The 22441-nt window shown below is 44.0% G+C and overlaps 1 protein-coding gene and 1 long non-coding RNA gene across 16 annotated transcripts in view; one reads left to right on the top strand and one right to left on the bottom strand.

The window, feature by feature from the left end:
• Positions 1-22: 22 nt before the first annotated feature.
• HP1BP3 (heterochromatin protein 1 binding protein 3) lies at positions 23-22347 on the bottom strand. 10 transcript variants are annotated; one of them, XM_056333802.1, is made up of 17 exons: positions 22269-22342; positions 20651-20872; positions 20211-20333; positions 19176-19243; positions 17765-17819; positions 13722-13867; positions 13150-13252; positions 11568-11715; positions 11078-11237; positions 9828-9971; positions 9234-9314; positions 7452-7606; positions 6625-6715; positions 5786-5945; positions 3079-3190; positions 1992-2120; positions 23-1215 (listed from the first exon to the last, which is right to left on the bottom strand). In XM_056333802.1, the coding sequence occupies exons 6-17, from the start codon at positions 13761-13763 to the stop codon at positions 930-932; spliced, it is 1611 nt and encodes a 536-aa protein (XP_056189777.1). In that variant the 5' UTR covers positions 13764-13867; positions 17765-17819; positions 19176-19243; positions 20211-20333; positions 20651-20872; positions 22269-22342; the 3' UTR covers positions 23-929. The 10 variants fall into 10 exon arrangements, with proteins under 10 accessions (XP_056189777.1, XP_056189786.1, XP_056189780.1 ...); XM_056333811.1 differs by lacking the exon at positions 3079-3190; XM_056333805.1 differs by lacking the exon at positions 17765-17819.
• Positions 21565-22441, top strand: part of LOC130147047 (uncharacterized) — a 17185-nt gene continuing 16308 nt past the window's right edge. For all 6 annotated transcript variants that reach the window (XR_008821084.1, XR_008821083.1, XR_008821082.1 and 3 more), the window contains exon 1: positions 21565-22141. This is a non-coding gene — a long non-coding RNA (uncharacterized LOC130147047). The remainder of the gene's footprint in view (positions 22142-22441) is intronic.

Raw genomic sequence — 22441 nt, 5'->3', positions numbered from 1 at the left:
GAAAGGACACACAAAGTGGGCCTGGAATCCAGTTTCATTTTATTTTAGCAAACTGCATGTTCTTCACTTATCAACATCTCTACATTAGCAATTGTATAGCTCTCCAACTTTTCTTTAAAAAAGGGTAAACAAGAGGTGACAAAACTCAGGCTCTTCATCTCTTAAAAACATTTGAAAGTTGGATTCAAGAAGACTTTTATATATTTTGGTTTTAAGGTAACAGATGTGGTGTGGAAATACTAATTCAAATCACCCGCCTAACCGAGAACTGCCCCTTTGGGAGCCCCTCTGGCATCAGACCATCAGTAGACGCTGCAGCCTCTGTTTACTGAAGATCTGACTAACCGTCAAACAAACTTTGCTGGTCTGAAGGAGCAAAGGTGCTGTCTCCTCAGCCTGTCACTCTAACAGCCAAGCAGAAAGAAGCACCTCCAGGACTCAGTGCAAGTGCTGTATATACAATGCTTCTTTACAGAAGCGTTAAGGACCTCGTCATGCAGGGGATCTAGGGAGGACTCTTCTGCCGCTGTACCTTCTCATTAAGAATCACATTCCCCCAATCATCCTGTTCCTGCTGTCTAAAGATATAAAGATCTTCTTTGAAGAATTTTTAAAAGCCAACCCTCCCCCCAAACCCAAAAGGAACACCACAAAATGTACAGATTATATATGTCCTACAAAAGTCCTAAAATTATTGCAGAAACTAAAGATGACTTGTTCCAGGGGGGGGGCAGGCACGAGGCACAGCACTGAGATCTAACAAATGCTCGGGTTGGTTTGATTTAGTTTTCAGCTTTTCCCCCATTACTCAAGAAAAAAGAAAAAAAAAAAAAGAAGCATTTAAGCATCAGAACTAAAACACAAATGCACGTTGACTTATAAAACAAGATTGTGGATTTGACCATGGGATTCCCTGACAGTGGAAAAATTTACTTTTTTGCCTGGAGAGATTTCCTCATGGTGGACTTGCCCTTGGCAGAGGATTTCACTTCCTTCCTCCCCCTGGCTGCTGGTTTCTTGGAAGAGCTGCCACCAGAGGGTTTCTTGATGGCTGGGGCTGCTGGTTTGGCTTTCTTAGCAGGGGTTTTAACCTTGGGAGGGGGCTTTGCTTTCCCCCCATGGGCTGCAGGAGTTTTTCTTGGCTTGGGTTTGGATTCTCTTCGTTTCATTGGAGGGGCCCTGCTCTGTGATTTTGGAGGTGGTCTCTTCTGCATCCTGTCAGGAAGAGAGACAGCAAAAGATCTCAGTGGAGGCACAAATGCTACCCAGAGCAGAGCTGCTGTCATCAATTTGCATAAACGAAGCAGATCTTGGCATCCTTGTTCTTTACCACGGATGTTCCTTTATGCAGCAGTACATTTCATTAGCTAAACCCCAGAGAGCAAGAACTCCTCTGGTGGATCCTGCCACACTAAGCACTTCTCAGGCTCCACAGTGCTCTGCAGTGAGGTTTCAAACTCTTTTGATAGGCATATAAACATAAAATAATGACAGTGAATCAAAGTCAGTTGTCAGAACAATTAAGAGACCTAAGCACTAGCTCTCCTCTCTAAATGGAATTCTATTATTTAACAAACAACACTGCTCTTAAATCCATATGCTAAGTAAGGTAGGTTTTGTATCTTGCTACAGAATTGCAAATAGTAATACTGTAGGGAAAAGTTCTCCTAAGGAAACACTTTATAAACATAAGAAGTCCCACATCAAACATCAGACTAAAGTAGGAAACTAAAAGCAATAGAGAGAATAAACAAAGCCTCTCTTCTCATCTGGAGGAAAAAGAAAAAAAAAAGGTAAGCTTCGAATTATGGAATTGGGGAGATCAGTATCTCTGGAGCAAGGCATAACTAGAAACTTCTTCTTCCAACACCTCTGAGCAACAGCCTTGTGGGTAAACCACCACACTAAGAGACAAACCTGTGTGCTCTACAGCTGTGACAGTCACTTTTATTTCATCTGAAAGAGCCCATTCATCTCTCGTGCTGCCATACCTCTTCTTTGGTGGTGGTTCTTCCTCCTCAGACTCTTCCTCTTCAGATTCTTCGTCCTCAGATTCCTCCTCTTCCTCCTCATCAGATTCTTCAGAGTCCTGCTGCTTCTCTGGGTAGAGCACATCTGGGCTACAAGAGGGTTCTTGTCAGAGCGTGACTTGCTTCTGAGGACACAACTCCAGAGTTGGCAAGCCCTGGGTAACCCTGGCTCTCATCAGGCACTGCTGCCCACCCTCCTGTAAGACTACAGCTCCGACCCTAGCCCAGATATACTCCCACGACTTTGGTGTTTGCGGCTATCCGAAACCAACGTTATTTAGTCTGCAACGGTGGAAGTGCAACTGCTTCTGAGTCACCAGGAATGCCCCAGCCCTAAGCTGCCCTTTCTCTGGTTCTCTTCTTCATTGCTCCTTCCATGCAAATGCAGAAAGGCAGACAATAAAGGGACAAGATCAGCGACTCTGAATGCAGGCTGAAGCCACCAAGGTCTTTGTATGCATGCAATAAAAGGTGAGGAGCAAAGATTTAATGACTATACTGTCATTTGGCTCTTCGTGGGATACTAAGTCACCACCCCTGGGCTCCACATGGCCTGGCATAATATATACTCGCAGCAGGAGAACAAAGGCTGTTTTAGTCTCACGGTAGCTAATTTAGGACATTTTCCCTCCCCTGACCTTTCCTCTACATTGGCATTAAAAAAGGCAAACAGCTGGGTCCCCCTCATTAGGAGTATCCTTGCATTAAGGCCACCGCCACACTACCTGCTCATGTGAATTTGTTTTAGCATGGGAACACTTAAGACAGCCCTCATCCTGCAAAAAACCGCCAGAGTACCTGAGAATACAGAGCACGATATTTTTATTGTCCTTAAAAGCTTCTCTTGCTAATGAAGCCAGCTTTACATTCAGACACCCAAGTAACATCATTATCTAGAGTATGGGTGACAAGGCAGCAGCTCACCAGTTATTAAACCCTCCACAAACTTCCCTCTAAATAGGAGGCTGGCCCATGAACTTCAGTATTGCTCCCTGGCTGACCTATGCAACATTGATCTTGAAAAACATTTTACAGCCAAGCTCTTTACCTAGGATAATAAGGGAAGCAAAGCTGAAAAGTTCCACTGAAGCCCTTTCCAGAAATTTGCTCCATCCAGCCATTCTTCTCACATTTCTGCAGGGTTCTCTTCAGCAGATGCACTGTGAGGGAAGGGGGGGGTGGGGGGGAAAATATCAGAGAAAGCTTGCATTGCTATCTTTATCCACTTGTCTAATCTTACTGTGCTCTGAAGTGCCCTCTGAAATCAGAAGAGGGAGAGACAGGGTGAAATCTTCTTTGCCCAGGACGCCTGCAGAGGAACGGAACAGCAGTGGAGACCCAAGACTTGTGAAGACATCACTGCTTGCTTCCTTCTGCACCCAGCAAAGGACAGCTGCTGCATGCGGGACCCAGCTAGATCACTGTGTTTAAATAAGATGTACTAAAACTTCTAAAGGGAAATCCTCTCGCAGTTAAATTTCAAGCAAGATACAAGTGTTCCTGAACATTTAGCATGTGTGGCTTTAAATTCTCCAAAGGAAGAAGTCAAGAACGGTGCATGCTTCTGATGTCACGATCAAGGGATCCTCCTTTATAAACGCATTCAACAGCAGCACGTAACTACTTCTGTCCAAATTTAACCTGTCTCAGCTTTCTTCAGCCTGTCCTCCAAAATGTTTTTTAAAAGAAGTTTTTACCCTATTTTTGCCCTCCTTGTGTTCTAAATTTCACATGTGGTACATCTTTGCCCATTTGAGGGGGTGGGGTGTGTGTGGGTATTTTTTTGTTTAGGGAAAATATTTGGTCTAGAAATATGACAAATGCACTTTCCAGTCCAGTCTTCTGTTCCATGGTGCACTGTGTAAGAACGGTAACCAAAACTGCGCAAGTACAGGGGACCCTTTGTCTCTGGCAAAGGGCTGAAGCTGTCTAGTCAACTCAAAACCATTTTCAGCTTGAATTCAAGGGACTATTTACACATTTAGCTCCCTCCAAGCCAAGGGAAAAGCAAGACCTGCCCTCAAGCACGCTCCAAAGAGGTTCACTTAAGAAATGGAAATATACAAAGAAAAAGCTGGCAGAACTGTCATCTGAATCTGTTCTGTACGATTAATGCAAAGGTATTTGCTCCAACAGTTATTCAACACTCCTGAAATGGGCTTTTATCAAGAACTGACATTTCACAGAAAGAGAATCATTTGGGACAACGTCATACCTTCACCAGCTTACAGCCTACCTCCGCTGAATTTTTTTTTCCTTTGAATGGCACCGGAAGAGCTTGCACAGCTAATTGAGATGATTGTATCCATTAAATTACTACTGTTGCATCATCAGGATTCTTACAGTTCAAGAACTCTTTAAAAACCCCACACTCCTATAAACAGGAGCAACACAAAAACATAAGGTTGGTTTTTACTCCGGGTACCAAAGATCAATAGCAGCACGTAAAGGATTTGACTCCAGTCAAGTCCAGTTTTAAGTGTGAGTGTAAAACAGGGAGGAGTGCAGAGCACTGGTTCTGCAGTGTGTACCTGCCTGCTTTTACATCTCACCAGATCTTCCTCTGGTTGCTCTTAAAGCAGAGCAGAGATCATCAAAATTCCTTTCATGTAACGGAAAGAGAAAGAAAACAACAGATTGCAAGCTGAAATTTCCTTATCCAACTCATAAGACCGACAAGCACTGGAGGCTGGCTAAACAGAGCCCTCTAAGGACCAGGAAAATTGCCCATGGTCCTGAAAATAAATTGTGCAAAGGCTCAGTAAGCCTGAAAACGCTTCTCCCTGCCCCAGGATTAAGAGAAGCCACACTTGACATCAGCCTCTAATTGCCAGAAGGCCTCAGGCAACTTCTTTAGCTCATGCTGCTGCGAAGAAACCTGTGCTCCTCTGCATGTTGGTAAGCCCTGCATCAAACAGCCATGCTGACGCCGTGCTCCAGCTCCAGGTGAAGAGTGCAGGATCAGCAATCTCCTCTCCGGCCCTGTGTCCTGAGGAATGGCACCAGCACTGTGACACCACAGTAACAAACTGATCTGCTTTTAGCTTTGGTTCTAGCAGAGACTATTGTGAGCTCATCCTGCTTCAAATGACCTCCAGCATCGGTTAAACAACTGCATCAGGGCTCAGATCAAATAATGCAAATAAGCCATCAGAAGATCTGCTTTTAAGTCTCTGCTAGTATTGCTTCTGCTAATGCAAAAGTCAAAACAGACACGTGTCATCCCTGGGAACAAAGACACTCCAGATCTCTTTCCAAATACAACAGGATTTGTTACTGTCTCCTCACTTGGTTGACCTTTCAAAAACCAGAACCAAAGAAGGACCTCAAATAAATCACTAAGATGGGTGCTTGTGTTGTTTTTTTTTTAAAAAAAGTTGGACAGTGCAACTTCCCTAAATAAAAGGCAGCTAGAAACTGCATTTATGCCAGGCTGTAGCCTTTCAAAATAGAGAGACAGATGAAATCAACTTGGTGATTTAAGAACAATAAAGTACTTGAATACTATTCCCCATTTCTGAGAATGTGCTGCAGACAAGAGAAACAGGCATTATGTCTCGGAAATGAGCCTTTGTCAGGTTTGAAAGGAACTGATGGGAATTAAAACCACTGAGCATCTCTGCAGCACAAAGAGCTGAGCAGCTGTCAGTTGCCCAGCTAGCTCAACAGAATAGTTCAGAGGTGCTACGCAGCTGCAGCTGCAGGACTGTCTTTCAGCATGTAGAAGAGAAGCATTACAAAAATTGGTACTTTACCCTGGAAGTTGGAGTTGGTCCCTGGGTGGTTTTCCAGGATATACTTCTTCAGCGCTGTGGTGGAGCAGGTCTTCGGTTCATTCATGGCCGCAATAGCAGACAGGATGGCGTCTTCCATCAGAGTCCCACCCAGCAGGGGCTTCTCCCCTGATTTCTTCAGCTATTTTCCAAGGAGGAAGAGAAAAGCATCAAGACAAAATTCTCCCAAACCAGGTCAGGACAAGCTCCTCTGCACCAGGTGGGTCGGCGCTCCTGCATTAGCACAGATATGTTTTATATTAAAACACTGCACAGGGAACGCTGCTTTCCCAGCTTTAATTGGGAGGACAGGCCTATTCAGTCAGCTGGCCTGGAGGGCTTTTTATCAGTAACACATTGTCCTAGTCCCCCAAATACACTGCAAGGATGTGGCAACCTAAGGGCCTAGCACTCAGGGAAGGAAATAAATCAGATCTTCCTCCATCCCACAGACCAAATGTACCCAAGAGACTTTTATGGCATAGATACAGACATTGCAGGCATCTGGGGTACCTACTGCACTTACAATTAGTGACGGAAAGGGAAGCTTACCCCACCATCTCCCCTACTGTGCTAGTGAGTCAGAGCTGAAGCAGGGTGTGGAGCATGCTAAGCAAGAGAGGCGGGGGGGTCTGCTCCAGAAATGCAGACCAAGAGGAGAACAAGAGTCCTACTACTTCATAGATTGACAGCTCCTGAATATGACAGGCTGCTAAAGAAAGGTGTACCCAATGGAACTGGGCGGGGAAAGGGCGTGTTAACTTATACCCAAGGCTTGTGGTCAGCACAGCCAACAAAACAAGATGAACTCTGGCTCTGACCTGGAATGTCCCAGATGCTCCCTTCCCTGTGATCTGCTCTAACTGGCCCTTCTCTACAGCTCTCTGCAGGGCATTCTTCAACAGCTGGGGTCTGAAATACAGAAGGACAAAGCTTTACTGACACACATTGACAGTTTAAAACACACACAGGGAAACAACACTTTATACAGAGTGTGAGCAGAACAGTACTTACAAGTGGTATCTGCCTATATAGAGACATTTTAAATGGAGATCTGTCAGCAAGGGCTGATCACACGAGCAGAAATTGAACCGCAACATTTTCTTGGTGTCACTGCGTATCCAGAAACATACAAGCTTCACTTGGAAGGATTTACTAATTTTGAAAAGCACATTTGGACCTGGGGGGCAATGAGTCAGTCAGCCCGCAGACAAACAAGGGACTGAGTACAAGCCCCTGTAAGAAGTGATGCACTGGGTTTTCCTAAATGTGATTCCTCTCCAAGCCTCAATCCACTCTGTATGGGCAAACTTAAAAGATTACTGCAAGCATGGGCCACTAAAGCATCAAGAACCAAGTGGGACAAGATCCCAGGGAAGAGATCTTCACATCCACGCAGCTAAAAGGATCTGATTTTGGTGCGTAAAGCAATGCTGATGTCAACAGCAGGAACAAAGATTGGGTGTGGAGGGACGCAGAAAAAGGCACAGCTTTTCCTCACGATTTCCTGCAGGCTCTACAATGCAGAGCACCACCTGTCTGCTGAAATACTGAACTGAATCACTGTGAAGCGAGGCAAAGACAGAAGGTGGCTGCGTTTCACTGCTCCTCTGCAGTGTTGCTTGCAAAAGGGTACTCCTGCACCTACCTCATATCTAGTTTGAGTTTGGGGTAATACTGAGACACGTATTTCTTGATCAGGCTGTAAGAAGCTTCCTTTGGTTCACAAAGGCGGGTAAAAGCCAGTGGCAGGATATCTTCCAGCTTGACTTGTTGCTCTGCAGTCAACATGGAAGTGCTTTTCTGAAATACACACATTTTTATGCATCAGTGGGGCCTAAACCTGGGTTTTCTGAAACAGCAACACACAGGTAGGGAGACACGCCCCTGACAGTGGCCACAGATCTAGAAAACCAAATTCTGTAAGGCAGCTCTTTAAATGAACAATTTAAAAAATTTAGCAGCTTAAGGAAAATCGAGCACATTTGGCTGGACTTTTCATAGAGCCTTACGAAAGCTTCAGAAATACAAATTGCTGACTATTTCACAGCTGTATTTTTAATCATTTCCTTCCTCTTTCTATAGACATTTGCCTCTGCTACCCTTCAAGGAGACAGGTGAAAATGATACACACAGACATTAAACTTGAAAAACCATTAAAGGCAAGACCTGCTTACACAGGTCAAATCTTCCCCAAAAGCAACAGCTAAACAGAAATGCATTCTTTTCAGATGAAAAAATGAAGTCTTGACCGAAACCATCACTCCCTTCTGAATTCTCCTCCCTCCCTTGGTTACTATGAGGAGGAAACAATCAGGAAAAAACAGTCTGTTCTTTATACCGAAAAGGCAGTGGGGAAATGTACTGAAGTTCAGTGATTCTCACGCTGAACAGCAACTCCGCAAACCGTCAAATGGGTGAGGGTGCTGCTCACCCAGACAGCTGCTTGACTTCTAGCTGCATTCACCGAAACCAAAAGCAAGCTATTCGTTTTGCTGCAACACTGAGAAAGTAACTAGGAACAAAAATACTTATATGCTGTAGACAAGAAAAGTGATGCGTTAGCAGTTACCAGGTGTCTTGCTCGAACTTCTCATGGAGGCAGTGAACTCCGTTTAGAAAGAGGTTACACTGCAATTAGCCGCCTTCCACACCCTAGTACCAAGTGTGTCACCGATTCCCTCAGTTTTAGAGCTTTTGGTCTCCCCAGTAGCACCAAGGCGTTACAATGCTCTTTGGGGTTCACCCGGTTAAGCTGCAAGGGTATCGACAAATTGCAGCTGAGCATTTTGTATCCGCTGTGTTAGAAACATGTTTCATACACCCAGTACAGCAGAGAGTGGCGAACAGGGATGCAGGAACCACAACTAATTGTGAGGCCTAAGCTCAGCATCCCCCCCGCCCCATCACATTGCACTGCCTCAGAACAATATGCACCCAACATTAGCAGCTTTCTTCCAGGAGCCTTAGGACATTTTCTTCTTCCTCCCTCTGCCCTCAAGCTGATGGAAAAATATTCATCTGACAGTCCTGAAGACTGAAGTCTTCGATTTATCCATGCAACAGATATAACAGAAACAGCAGTAGCATAAAGCTCTCTTACAATACCTGAGAGGCATCTCTCTCTACCAGGTAAAGACAGAAGAGGAGCTTCATGGTTATTCAGTTTTCTGCCTCTGAACCAAAGCCTAGGAGTTTAATGTAAACATTTTAAAACTAAGATTTTGATTATTCTACTTGATTTTAATTTCTCATACTAGCTTTCTGATTCTGATTTTAGTGGAATGGGTGTTTTAATTACTGTACTTGGGGAGAAAAAGCACAGCAAGGAGGAGAACACTGTTTGGGCTGGGGTTAGGCTGCATTTTGTAAGATACTTGTGTTTCAGTGCAAGATTTTTCAGAGTATTGTTTAAAATGATCCATCTCACCTTTCTGTCTCTGGCCTTTGGAACAGTTTTTCCTGCATTAGACACCACCACAAAGCTCCCAGAAGCTCCTTTTCCTTTCACCTAGTTTGGAAGAAAGTCCATTTAAGTCTTTAACAAAGTTAACTCAGAATAATAACAACCTAAAGGGACTAACTGACATCATCATGTAGTTTTTGAATGCGCCGTCACCCTGGTGATGGGCTGTTATGGCAGAGGCCTGACTTGAACCCACTGAAAATGCAGTAAGATCAGAAACTGCAGCCAGACATTAATAACATACTCTGCTGTCCTGACCAGGCGATCCTAACGGATATCATGTGCATAAACTAAAGAAACATACTGCTGCAGAAGTGACATTGCTGGACTCGGCTGCTGCAACGCTGTATGACACAGACTCAAGAAATGGTCAGAAATTGCACAAAGACAACCATGCAAAGTATCTGATTGACAGAACAACGCTGAAATTCTGTCAGTGTCTAACACAAAGTGGAGGCAGAGGTTGATTAACCTCCACAAGGGAGAACATGCTCACCCCTGAGACCTGTTAATGGGAGTTTAAGGAACGTAATACCACCTCCACAAAGCAGCTCTTACCTGTCTAATAATTCCTCTCTCCAGCTCCCTTTTCAATGCTTGCTTTAGAAGATAGCCTCTCCTCTCGAGCTCCAGGGAAGGGTACTTGTGGATGATGTATTTGCGTATTGCAACGACTGACGCGCCACTCTTTTGAAAGCACGCCTGAAACAGAAGCAAGATGTTAGTCAAAACCACCTGCACCAAAATTATCTTGCCGTAGGACTGAAAGAACAGAGATTGAACTGATGCATACAGGCCAGCACATCAGCACAGGATACCAGGGCTGGCCTTTTCCCCACGCAATGACTCAAAAGTATAAAATATGAGTAACAAAAAACTTACCCTTTCTGAGTTGCTGAAGAGCAGACAACACAAAAGCAGTACAGCAAGCACATACCAACTAGTCCCCTATTCTGAAGCACTTAAATGTAATGGCTTAAACGTTACATGCTACTACAAAATGCAGTCACCTTTTGGCAAACAAATGCCACACAACTGTTAAGTCGTTCTACTAATGTCAGAGGGAGCAACCATTAAGTCAGAACAAGTTGCCAGGTTTGTGTGTCTTTTGGTGTTTTGTTTTTTTTTTTTTTTTTTTTTTTTTTTTTTTTTTTTTTTTAAGAAGATGGAAGATTGACATTAGTAAATGAGTAGAAAAACCTAAGCTGAAGTTCATATTTTGAAGATATAGCCGCTGGGAAAGCCATCTTGCAATTAAGGCTGGTGGAATCCAGGCCTCCTGTGAAGGCTGTGAACCGAGCTTCAAGGGAAGAGCAGCAGTGCAGCTACAACAGCACAGATCTCTTCTTACAGCTAGGAGGGATGCAGTAAACCAAGACCAACACCACTTTGGAATGATAGTTTACAGTATCCCCACCTGTCCCAAATTAGAGTAAGTTAACGCTGAAAAAAGCACGCATCTGATACGTGGGTTAATCAAGGTAAATAGACTTAAATATGGCTAGAAGGCACACCAAACTAAATGATGACAGCTATCAACCAGGTTATGTCATCCTGGCTGTTTCTAATAATGTCATTAAGGAAACAAATTCTAAACAAAGAAATAAGCTACAGGGCCCCTCATCATCACCATGGACTCACATTTCAGCTCCATGGGCTTCCAGGCAGAAGCACACACGTCTTACACAGTCATATTCCTGCTAACAGACAGCACTATCATCTGTACCATCAGCAAGCTGAAATTGTGGATTTCAGGTGCATAAATTATTGCAACAGATGAACAAAAGAAACATTTGTCTCCTGCTTACCCCGATGGCCTCAATTAAAATAGCATCCATTTTGGGACGCGAGGTGGCAGCCATCTGAGTTTGCTTCTGTGCTCTAGCTAGCTGGCTAGCGGAAAGAGTAGCCCATGCAGGAATGGTCTTTTTCACCTTCTTCTCCTTTTCCTTAGACTGATCCTTCTCGCTTAGGAAAAATACCAAGCAATAGTAAGACAAGAGATACTAAAACAAGCCAACAAGCAGAACAAAACAAAATATCTGACACTGAAAATAATTTAAAGAACACCTTCATGTTCCTATTAGAAAAAAAGAGACTGTGTCTTGATATTCAGTCTCACACATGTTCTAGAACAGCAGCTACACTTCATTGGTAGCTTCTTCCTGAGAAATTTGAACACCTATTTAAGGGACCCATCCCGTTTTCCCCACCCCTCCTACCATCCTTCCTCTCTGGAACCTGACTTTCTTCAGAATCCTACCCAAATCCCTGAATTCAGTACTAAGCAAGCCTTACTCCTTTTTGGTTTCTTCTGAGGACTTTGTTTCCCCTTTCCCTTTGTTCTCAGGTTCCTTTGGCTGTTCGGCTTCACTGGATGCAGCAGGCACGGTTTCATTCTCTTGTTCTCCAGCAGAGGCAGATTCCTCAGAGGTGACTTCTGCATCTAAAAGATGTGAAAACGCATCAAGTTACTGCCTAAAACTAGCCTCTATTCTTCAAGAGGGCAGAGAAAAACCCCAAAACCTTAAGAACACCCCCAAAAGTTATTTCCCACCACACAATTTCTTTCCTCTAATTTAAATGGGTGATTTGAATGTAACTGAAGCGAACAAAACCACCGAAGAGAGCTTCAATAAGTGCAATCAGCCATCAAATGCCAGAATAACTTCAAACACTGTAGCATTTTCACAATGAACCAATTCCCCCAGTCTTCTCCTTTTAACTCCAGAAGTTACTGTTACAATCCTTCCTCATCAGAGCGGCCTGGGTGGGGAAGGGGGGAGGAAATCGGTACCGCTCACGAAGATTTTCCAGTAGGTTGAGGTTTATGTAGTTTCAACTCAGGTGCAAAACCATACACCTCTACAAGAAATTTAGATAAAAACATACAAGTAGCTTTGTTTATGACCAACTTGTTTTCAAATAGTGCTGTTCCTGCACCATACACTGCAGCACCTTGAAGGATTTTAACTGTTGCCCTCACATTTTTCTACACTTGGCAAAGCTTTAGCTTGAACACGCATTAGCAGAAGCACTTGTCTACCAGCAGGATCAAACCCGGTCAGAAATCAACTTACCAAGCAAATTAACTCCAGTATATTTAGCTGAGAACAAGCCTTAGAGACTGGACTGCCTATTTGATAAGATTTATATAAACTGTTATTACCCACTTTCTTGATAAAGAGCTGCCCACCATCACTGCTCCATGCAGTAGACAGGTTCTCTATTGCTGAGAAGGAGCTTAAACACTCCTGCTACATTTCTGTGCATAGTTTTCCCAATGAGGCATCATGTATTTAAAATGTGCTGTGCATTAGTAGTTAGTTTTGTACATATTTTATTTATTTGTGACACCAAAGATGACAAAGTCAGTGAAACTAACTGGATGTAATACTGAAATGACAGATTATGAGAAACTGAGGTGAAGCTGCTAAGACCAGACACATGAATATTGGACAGGATTTTACGACACTGTGTTAAAAACCTTTCCTTCAGGAAAAGAAAGAAAAACATTAGATACTTTGTTTTCCCATTCATTAACTCCACCTTTTGATCTCAAGCCATCTTCTTGACACTACTGAAACATCACAATTTCTACCTTTAAAGAACGTGCAAGCTTAAAAGGGATTATATTTAGCTTCGTTTTTCATGTCTGGAGAGTCAGGACTTTGCCACGGTGTATGAAGGACAAAACAAATGGGTTCAGACTGAAAAGAGTGGCTGCAAAATAAATTTCCCAATAATCCAAGAAAAGCCTGTGAAAAGGAACTAAGCATTAGCAATATTTTAACCTTGGCAGTAGGGTTTTTCAGGAGTTTCAGAACAGATGCTATGTTTGGATATACATCAACAATCCATTATAAAACTATTACTGTACCTGCTTTGACCTCTTCACCTTCGGCAGGTTTGCTTTTGGGAGGAGTTTCCCGGGAAGAAGAATTCATCGAGCGGCGGATTGGCATTGTGTCGTCTTCAACTTTCTATAAAAAGCATTTGAAAATCATTACAGATACTGGAAAGAATCAGGTAGTTTTTAAAATGGGATTAAAGTAAATCAAAGTAGCATATGGAGAAATATTCTGGTTACATTCGGATTTTTCAGAATTTTAAGACAGTAATCCTCAAACCAGCTTCTTTGAAACATACTAGCAGAGGAAAGTTTCACATTTTACACTTATAAAAGAAGTAACTTTTCAATTCCAAATTAAATGAGATGAGCATTTGAGGATTTTGACAAATACAACATCTCAGGGAAAGGAGGGCTGGGGAAGGAGAGTGCCTACAGGATTTATTAGGCTCCCAACCGAGTTTCCTACAAGCAGGGGAGAAAGAGTACTAAGTAACCTTCAGCAGGACTGATCCAAGGGCAAGCTTGGAGAATGGGTCAGCCTCTACCTCACTTAACTTGTCTGTGTGAATCAGCTGAGCTCCCATTAAGCGTGGACGCACCTTATGATGCACGGGTTCAGCTTCAGACAGATCAGTCGCCATTAAAATTAATTTCTAGCCCCAAGTGCAGCTAACACTGTGGAGCCCCAGGTTTTAACCCCAAGGACCTTTTCCTAATGGTTTTCACAGTGCAGTGAGGAGTCAACCTAAAGTACAGAAAAGATGTGGTGTGAAAATTAACAAAACAAAACATCTACGTCCATGTATCTAACAAACTCAATATTAAAAAGAAAAGAACGATAAATGACTTACAGCTTATGACTAACATAACTGAGAATCAAGACTTGCATTCAACAAAGATGCTAAAACACATATGCAAACTTGAGTGCTATGGATGTAGCAGAAATAGTAAAGGTATAAGCCAGACCTGCAGCCTGCTCCATTAAAACATATCTGAAAGAATAAAAAGGCTTTTTAAATTAACAGAAAGCGTTAATGAGAAGCAAACATTGCACTGTGCCTAAAGGCACTGAGGTAACTAGTCAGTCACTGACTTTAGGTAAAAGCAGGAGCTGATACATTGATCCAGCTTCTATCGCCTAAAGAATCAAACCAATAAATTTATGTTAGGGAGAACACACATACATTGGGGATCCGAACCACGCCTCTCCCAAACTAAACCCCATGCAATTGATAGAAATGAAGGAGTCCCTGAAGAAGAAAACAGCCATCAAACCAGCAGTCTCCACACCTTCTACAAAATAAACGTAAGCTTTACAAAACTTTTCCTCCAAATGCATGCACTGTCACGGGTACCAAATGGATTAAGCTTAGTTTAACCCTCATCAAGGCTCACCCCTTACTGCCATTATACTTCCATAGTCTTTCTTACCTGCTGCCCATCTGCCTGCGTCAGTCTCTCCTAAGGAGAGGTGCACCACTATGTCCACCACAAAACAGAGAGTCTACTTGCTCATTCACTCCCTCTTCTCAGCACCCCCTTTAAAAACCTCAGAAGCAAAGCCTCACCTCCAGCCACCAGGGTTGGACCCATTCTTGCCCATTCCACCCAAAGATCAAGCTCCAGGCTGCTCTCTTGTCTTCCTTAAAGAGAAATAGCCAAATACTCCCAATTTCTACCTATTCTGGATGTTTTTGTTTGCTCGGATGAGAAGGCAGGCACTTACCATAAATCTCCACTTTTAACAGGCACTTCCCCAGCCTGAGTATTCTCCTCTTGAATGGAGACCTAACATCATTCCTGGCACTGTTTTCAAGATGACTTTCACCAGTTTCAGCACTTTGCACTGCATTCTCCATTGCAGGGATGGATGCTCCGTACATCACACCAATACTGTCTCATTTACTCCATATTCTTGCCCCAAAATACAGTGCTTTCATTACTCAGCAGTGGGGGCTCCTAATCTATTGGAGGGATTCTCTTTACCTCAGTTATTTTCCCAGGCAAACCAAAATCCAGCTAGTCTGCACAGAGTACTTTTTGTTAAGCCTCCAAGCTGTGTCAAGTAGTTTCCGTTCAGAAACCAGTGGCAGTGAAAGAAGAGCCAAGGGGTACACAATACGATGGTTCACAAGGACTGGCGATTCAAGAGGCTACACCCCTGTATCTACAAGGCCTCCCCCCCCCAGATAATAAACTGATAAATTAATAAATTAAATCCACTGCTGCTGCAGGTGGGGTGCAGTGTCACATCAGGTGCACACACACCTATGGTACAAGTGACCAAGAGACTTTCTGTTTAGTCTGCTAGCAGGAGGACTAGACATGTTGCTTGGCAGCATTTCCATGGGAGATGCTCTAAAAAACATTCATCTAGTGGGCCACCTTCGAAATGCAGCACTTCTGACAGCTAAAGGCAGTCAATCTGCTTCTGCAACTTTTCCTTTGACACGGAACAGTCATTCTGAAAAACGAGAGTGAACTAGTCCCGTCTTCAGCACCAGTAAAAGCAAATGAGTAGTAACAGTGCCAGATGTTTTCTTCTGAGATAAAACAGAAAAATCAAAACACACTACACACCAAAACCAAAATAAATGAGATGAATGAAGCTTCTCATGAAATTTCAGGATGGGAAAAAATACTAATGGCCAAATAGAACAGATGAACTATATAGCCCAGCACTTATTTTTTGGCCTATTTTAAGGGACTTTCCTCCCTCAAGTGTGACAAGTAGAGGAAAAATGAAAATTTTTGCCAGGCTTCAGCTCAGTATGAAATATTTTTTCTAGTAAGCATGGCCTGCAGCCCTTTAAAAAAATCCCAGCATTTTGAAGTGATTCCTAGAATCACCAGTTTCAGATCCATCCTCAGGGAAATGAGTTGGGGGCTACAAAGGATGATTTCCCTGGGATTACTAACACACATATACAAGCATGGACTGTGGCTGACCTGGTCATGGGTCTTTTTTATTTTTAAACTGTGTGACCTGCATGTCACATGAATGAAAACACAGTACTCCCAACTTTTGACTTAGAATTCCCCAAGTTCTAAAAAACCAAACCCCTGTGTTTAGATCACAGTATAAACTATTTGAGTCTCTTTGCTCTCAAGAGTGAAACTTAATGGAGCACGATTTGTAACTTCAGTCTCTACAATACACGCAAATAAGCTATCACCCAGCAGAAATTCAGAGGGATCCAAACAGGAGCTTGTTGATTCCCTCTGCATTCCCACATGTGGATCACCTCCTGCTCAAAAGGCCAAGATGATCAAAGAGGCAGGAGGATAATCTCCTCTTCATTTCCAAGCATCAGTATTCTCAAGGGGTGAAGCAGCACCTTCTGAAAGCATCACAGCTCAAGGACTGCTTTTGCTTAGCCTATTTCTTTCCATAGAGGGATCAAAAAGTAGTTTTCTGGACTGGGTGTGAAATGTCAACTATGAACAGGCAGGCCTGAATTCAGTTTTTCAAAAAGATAAAGCAAAAGACTAGAAAGTTTCGTGACAGCAATGCAGAAAACTCTTGTGCCCCCGTCCAAATTGGTATTTGCAAACTTATTTATTCCGTACATTTATTTAATGGAAAAATCAAGTCCCCCAAACCAACTGTTACCTGGACACTGTATTTCATGTACGGCACACCAAGACATCTTTAAATGTGTACCACAGCTACAATTGCAAGCATCACTCTTAATAATAAACAACTGAAAAGTAATAACTGTATTTCACATTTACACAAATGTCAAATGAACAAATACTGTGCTTAGAAAGTGGGAAGAGGCCATAAATGGAGGATGCAGGTTTTCAAGGTGGTTGTTGGGTAACTCATGTACATTCAAATTTGATCGATTGTTTGAAAAGAATAATCCCATCAGCAACGAATCAAACATCAAGGTACTAACCTTTACAAAAAGTTGCTTGAAAGTACAGATAGTAAGTCCTCACACAGCTACTCACACTCATTTTCCTACGGGTTATTTGAACTGCAGGTTCCCCTACTATTACGAACATTTCAAAGCTGGTAATTCAGCAAGGAGCTGAAGAGCAACAAACCACCCTAACTTTCTGGATTTCTAGATAAGCGGGAATGGTTGACAGCATCCAGTCTCCCAGTTCAGGGAGTGGCCACTAATGGAAGATCCAGTCAAAGATACAAGTAGCTTGCCATGAACTATTAGGAAAAGCTATAGTAATTTCCTCTTGAGCTATCAGCACGTTGTTAGGAAAAAAAACCCAAAAAACACCAAAAGGGAAGGGTTCAGTTGAGACACACACATTTTGGGTAATACTTCAGAAGAGTGAAGCTCCCCAACAATGTAACAGACAAGTGTAAAAAAGTGGGGAAAAAAAAATATGTTAATTTGAGGCATAGTTTGGCTGACTCCTTGAATTTCTGCTGGCTGTAATATTTTCCAGCTTATCTCAGACTTCAATCTCATTTGAGGGAAAATATTTCAGGACAAAAATCAGGTCTCTAATATGGCAAGCCAACCGTCAGGCTGGTGGAAATACCAAGTCACAAGGACTCAGGGTAGGGTGCACAGGCTGAATGGACTGAAAACAAATATGCAATGGAAAAATGAGAAAGCATATCCAATCCTGTGCTGTTAAGGGTGTCCACTTACTGTTACACAACACGTACACTGGTGATTGATGTGCTCTTAGACATGACTTGGGATACAGTACACAACGTGGGTCTAGAAATAAGGTCAAAAAAAGGTAGAAACTAACACTCATGTTATTGCAGATTTGAAGCCAGGGTGTCATGGGATACAAAACCACCGACCTTACAAGCAACGCAAACAAGAATGAATGTTTATTATCAGAAAGGCTTAAAAAGCAAAGTAACCAGATTTCAAAACCAGGCTATTTACTATCATGCAATTATCTATTACTATATAATGCTGTCTGGAGCAGAAGAGCATTTAAATGTCTCAGAAGCTGCAGAAAAAATGCACGAGAAACGTTAATATTTTTGCAAATCCAAATCAAACCTGTCAAAACATCCCCTTCTAAATTGCAAGCTGGCCAGTGCCTTCAAGGCTTCTGGCCCCCTGAAATCCTCCAAGCTCTTCCCTAGAAATCCAGCTCAGGTAGAATATACATTACCAAAACCCTGGATATCTATGTTGTCACAGAATATATCATCTAGCAACACCTTTTATCCAAATTTGGTTTACAGTGTATCTGTTAAAAGTTCTCAGCTGACTGTCACAGCCTGCTTCACAAAGATGTTCTAGCATTTACTGATCTCCCTTTTGTTCTTGAAGTTAATCAAGACAACAGGCAGCTTGGTGAAGTCAGACCAGTAGTATTTAGTCATTTAAAACTGCCTAAAAGCGTGCAGAGCACTAAAACATCTTACTGAACACAGAACACGAGTCAGTTCCCACTTCTAATCTTTATTTGGCAACCTGCTCAGAAATTCACTCCCATTTCACATCTGGCCGAGTGTTACTTCACAACTGGCATTCCCATCACTTTTTCTGCCATTCAACAAGTTTCATGCTAACTCTGTCCCAATCCTTATGGCCACCACACTGCATCAATTTCCTGGGAGGTGTCCTACTTCAGCAGACTTTTCAATTGCATGTGTCCCGATTAAGCTACAAGGGCTGTATTGGCAACTTGCTTGTGATTGAGTCTCCCAGAGATCTGTTACAGGCTATCTGAGCCCGGCGCTGCTACAAGCATTATAAACCATCCTGTTTCAATTAAAGAAGAACAGTGGTCCAACACAAAGATCCAATAGCTCACCACTTGCCAGGCAAGAATTTCTTTGGCTTCACTAGTGTTACAATTTCTATTTCCATCCACTCCTTCCTTATTGAGCATTAAGGAGGAGAATGACAATTCCCAAGTACGTTAGGGTTCAGGGGAGCACCGTGAAATCTTTCACACTTCTAGTACCCAAAACAAATGCATTCCCACATACGGAGACCCAACGGAGAGTTTTTCTAAGTCAAAAGATATATTTTCATTTCAGGGCAGCATTGAATTTGGACCTCTGACTCCAAATGCCACAAACGCAACCTGACTTACACCTTGCCTACCTGTTGACTTTTGCAGAGCAAAGCAAAAATTAAATACTGCCCTTCTGCACACACAGATGCTGCTTTCACTGGAAAAAAAAAAAAAAAGCCACGTTACTACAGTGAGATTGATGCTCTGCCTCCCCACCTGGGACTGAGCTCAGCACCTCGTCTCTGTTAGGGTACAATACCAGCAACTTAAAGTCAGCTCAATCTCAACAGATGTTTATTAAAACAGAAGTAACAACCCATACCTCACCTCTACTATTCTTCACCACCAAGAATGCCAGCTCAATATAAAAAAACACTACACAGACCTATACAGAAGACAGGAACAGCAGATCATTTCTGTGGCCTCGATTATCTTAATTTCCTATACACAGGAGTTTTTGTTCATACCCCCAAACACACAGCCAAAGCAAGGTAGCATGCAGCTTAAACTATGTCACCATCATACCTAGAAACTCACAAAAACTTCAGCTAAGGGATTAATACGAAGCAGAATTTCTGCTTGCATAGCTGTCTAAAAATAATCCCTCTCTGCACGGATGCTCAAGATTGCAAGAGCAACAACCTCTGTGGGACAACAGTTTTTGTGAACAATTTTTGGCTAGTATGGTCCTTGATCCAATTCTCCATGTGCTGCACTGACACAAGCTGCTAAGGAATGAACTAGTCCGTATGAGTGTGCGCAGGTTCAGCTTTAAGTTTAGAACAGGTTTAGGTCACAAACTTCAAAACTACTCCAACATAAAAATCCACTGCTGAAAATTTCACAGCCTTGGATGAAATAACTTAATTCCAGGATCCAACATTATGAATTTTGACAAACCACTGACACTCGAATGAAAATTTAGGCCACTAACATTACATACCAGGGTACAAACCTTTTATAAGCCATATCCTCCTTGCTTAGATGGATTAAATTTAAAACCACTACATAAACCCTCCTCTCAAAATTATTACTTATCCAGCCGTCACTTATTATTCTGTAGTACAAAACTATACAATGATGAAAGCTATGACTTCCTTGCAGTCTACATAAAATCTACTCACATCTCACTTTAGAGTCCATCAGTATGTTAAACTTGTTTTATTCCCTCTCATGGAAGTTAAAATCCTCAGAGCGCCCTGGGTCACTTGTAACAAAACACTGACAAAAGATTCACACATCGGTTTCTGTTGAAAGGAAAAACACAAGGCAAAAAGATATTCTGAAGACAAAAATAATTCAAGCAGCTACCACATGAGGGAATGCATTAAAAAGCTGATTTAATTAGGAGGCACACACAGGTAAAAGGGAGAAAGACTGCAAAAGCCAGTAAAAGTTTTCAAAGCATATACACCGAGATCTTCCCTCCAAGAGAAGTTATATGTATTTCCACCCCCCTCCCATTCCTCAGTTCCAAGCAAATCCTTGGAAATCAGCTCCTTGGAAAATCCACCTTGTCCACCAGTCTCTTTTTAAGTCTCTCCTGAGGAAGGTAAATGCTCACCTGCCCGGACCATCAAAAGACCTCCATTCTTTAATTGAAGAGACGCTCACCAGCAATATCTTCCTCTCCTCTCACTCCCACTACACACGCTGTCCTCACATGGATGAGCTTAGTAGCGTGACATTGTTTATAAACATCAGTATTCTGAACCTTTCCGGCCTCAGTAAGACAGCTGCCTGCCAAAGACTGCGGGCCAACTATTTCTCGAAGATCCTAAAAATACTATTTATGGTAAAAATAAACAAACAAACACAAAGTCGCATGCTTGGAAATCAGAATGCACTGTTACTCAAAAGGCCTGATAAGAACTGAGAAGTGACAGGCTTGTTAACCAGAAACAATTCAATGGCTGAGCAGGACTCCTAAAAAGTGAAATACCTGTGAAATACCACAGATATGAGCAAACCCTCAGTCTCTGCAACACTGTAAAAGGAGTGAACACACCCACAACCCCACATTATTTAACTTTTCCTGAGCAGTCCCCTGTGATTATGAAAACAGTTAGCATACAGACGGGAATGTTTGTTCTGCACAGCTGTCCTCAGGCACTGTAAGCTGGTGGAGCCCCCCTGGCCTGGCAAGAGCTACACCTGTTTACCACCAGCTAAGATTTTGGTTTGCTGCTCCTCCTCTCCTTAAGTCTTTGCAAGATTTTAACTGGAAAGCCACAATTGAGAGCAGCAAGGAGGATAACAAACCCAGAATGGAAGCCCCTCTGGAACAGTCCCATCCAGGCTAGAATTCAACAGCCTTCTCTACAGAGAAGTACTGCAATAAGGGGAGGAGGGCAATTAACATTCTTTAACCAGGCTGTGACTACCAGGGGGTCTCGGGGAGGAACTCAGAGGTGCCCAAGAGTCTCACACTTAAGTCCCCATCCTCCTCCAGCAGCACCGAGAGGGACCAAGGGCTTTTTTTTGGAAGCAGAGCCACAGCCAAGCCTCAGACAGAGGTTTCCCTCGGGTAGCAGCCCTTCTCCGGCCTCTGAGGTGTGTCTGCGGAGGAGAAAAACCCAAAAACAAACCCGCAACCAAAAGGCGGGAAGGCTGCGGCGGGAGCCGAGCCACTTCCTCAGTGAATAAATCGCGATTATTTACCGTGCCGCACCCCTGTAGGCCCTCCCGCCACAGACCTCCCCCCCGCGGCACACCGCCGGTGCGGGCCCGGTGTGAGCGGGACGGCAGCGGCCGTTTTGAGGCCCGCACCGCCTTTGTGAGAGCCGCCGGGCCCCGCACCCCGCCAGGCCCCGCCGCGGCGCCCGCACCTCCCGGGCCCAGCGGCACCGAGGGCCGGGGCCGCCTCCCCGGGCCTGCACGGGGGGAGCGCGGCGCACCGCGGGCCTCCCCAGCTGTAAGACCGGGGGAGAGGGGGGGAAGGCAGGCCGCGCAGCCCACCGCGACAGCACGCCCTGTACACCCGGAGCGTCGCGACTCGTCACGACAGCCCCCGCGCGCCTCCCCAGGCCTGTCGGGGAGGAGGCGCGGCGCTGAGGTGAGTTCCCGGGCTCCTCCGGCGGCCGCGCCAGGCCGCCGCCGCGCCTCACACGCACCACCCCACGGCCTGCCGGGCGCGGCCCCCGTGGAGGCGCCGCGGGCGGACGGGTCGGGGGGGGACTCACCAGCAGGTCCGGCGGACACAAAGCGGCCCCTCTAATGGCGGCGGCGGCGGGGGGAGAACCGGCGGGGGGGTGGGGTGGGGGGGGCCGGGGCAAAGGGGCGGGGGTGGAGCCTCATGGGGGTGTGGCCGCGGCGCGCGGTGGGGGGGCGGGCCGCGGCGGCGCCGCCGGCCAAT

Source organism: Falco biarmicus, chromosome 3, assembly GCF_023638135.1.
Source record: "Falco biarmicus isolate bFalBia1 chromosome 3, bFalBia1.pri, whole genome shotgun sequence".
Taxonomy (NCBI): domain Eukaryota; kingdom Metazoa; phylum Chordata; class Aves; order Falconiformes; family Falconidae; genus Falco; species Falco biarmicus.
The sequence above is the reverse complement of the archived record's forward strand: the minus strand, read 5'-3'. Positions and strand labels throughout refer to the sequence as shown.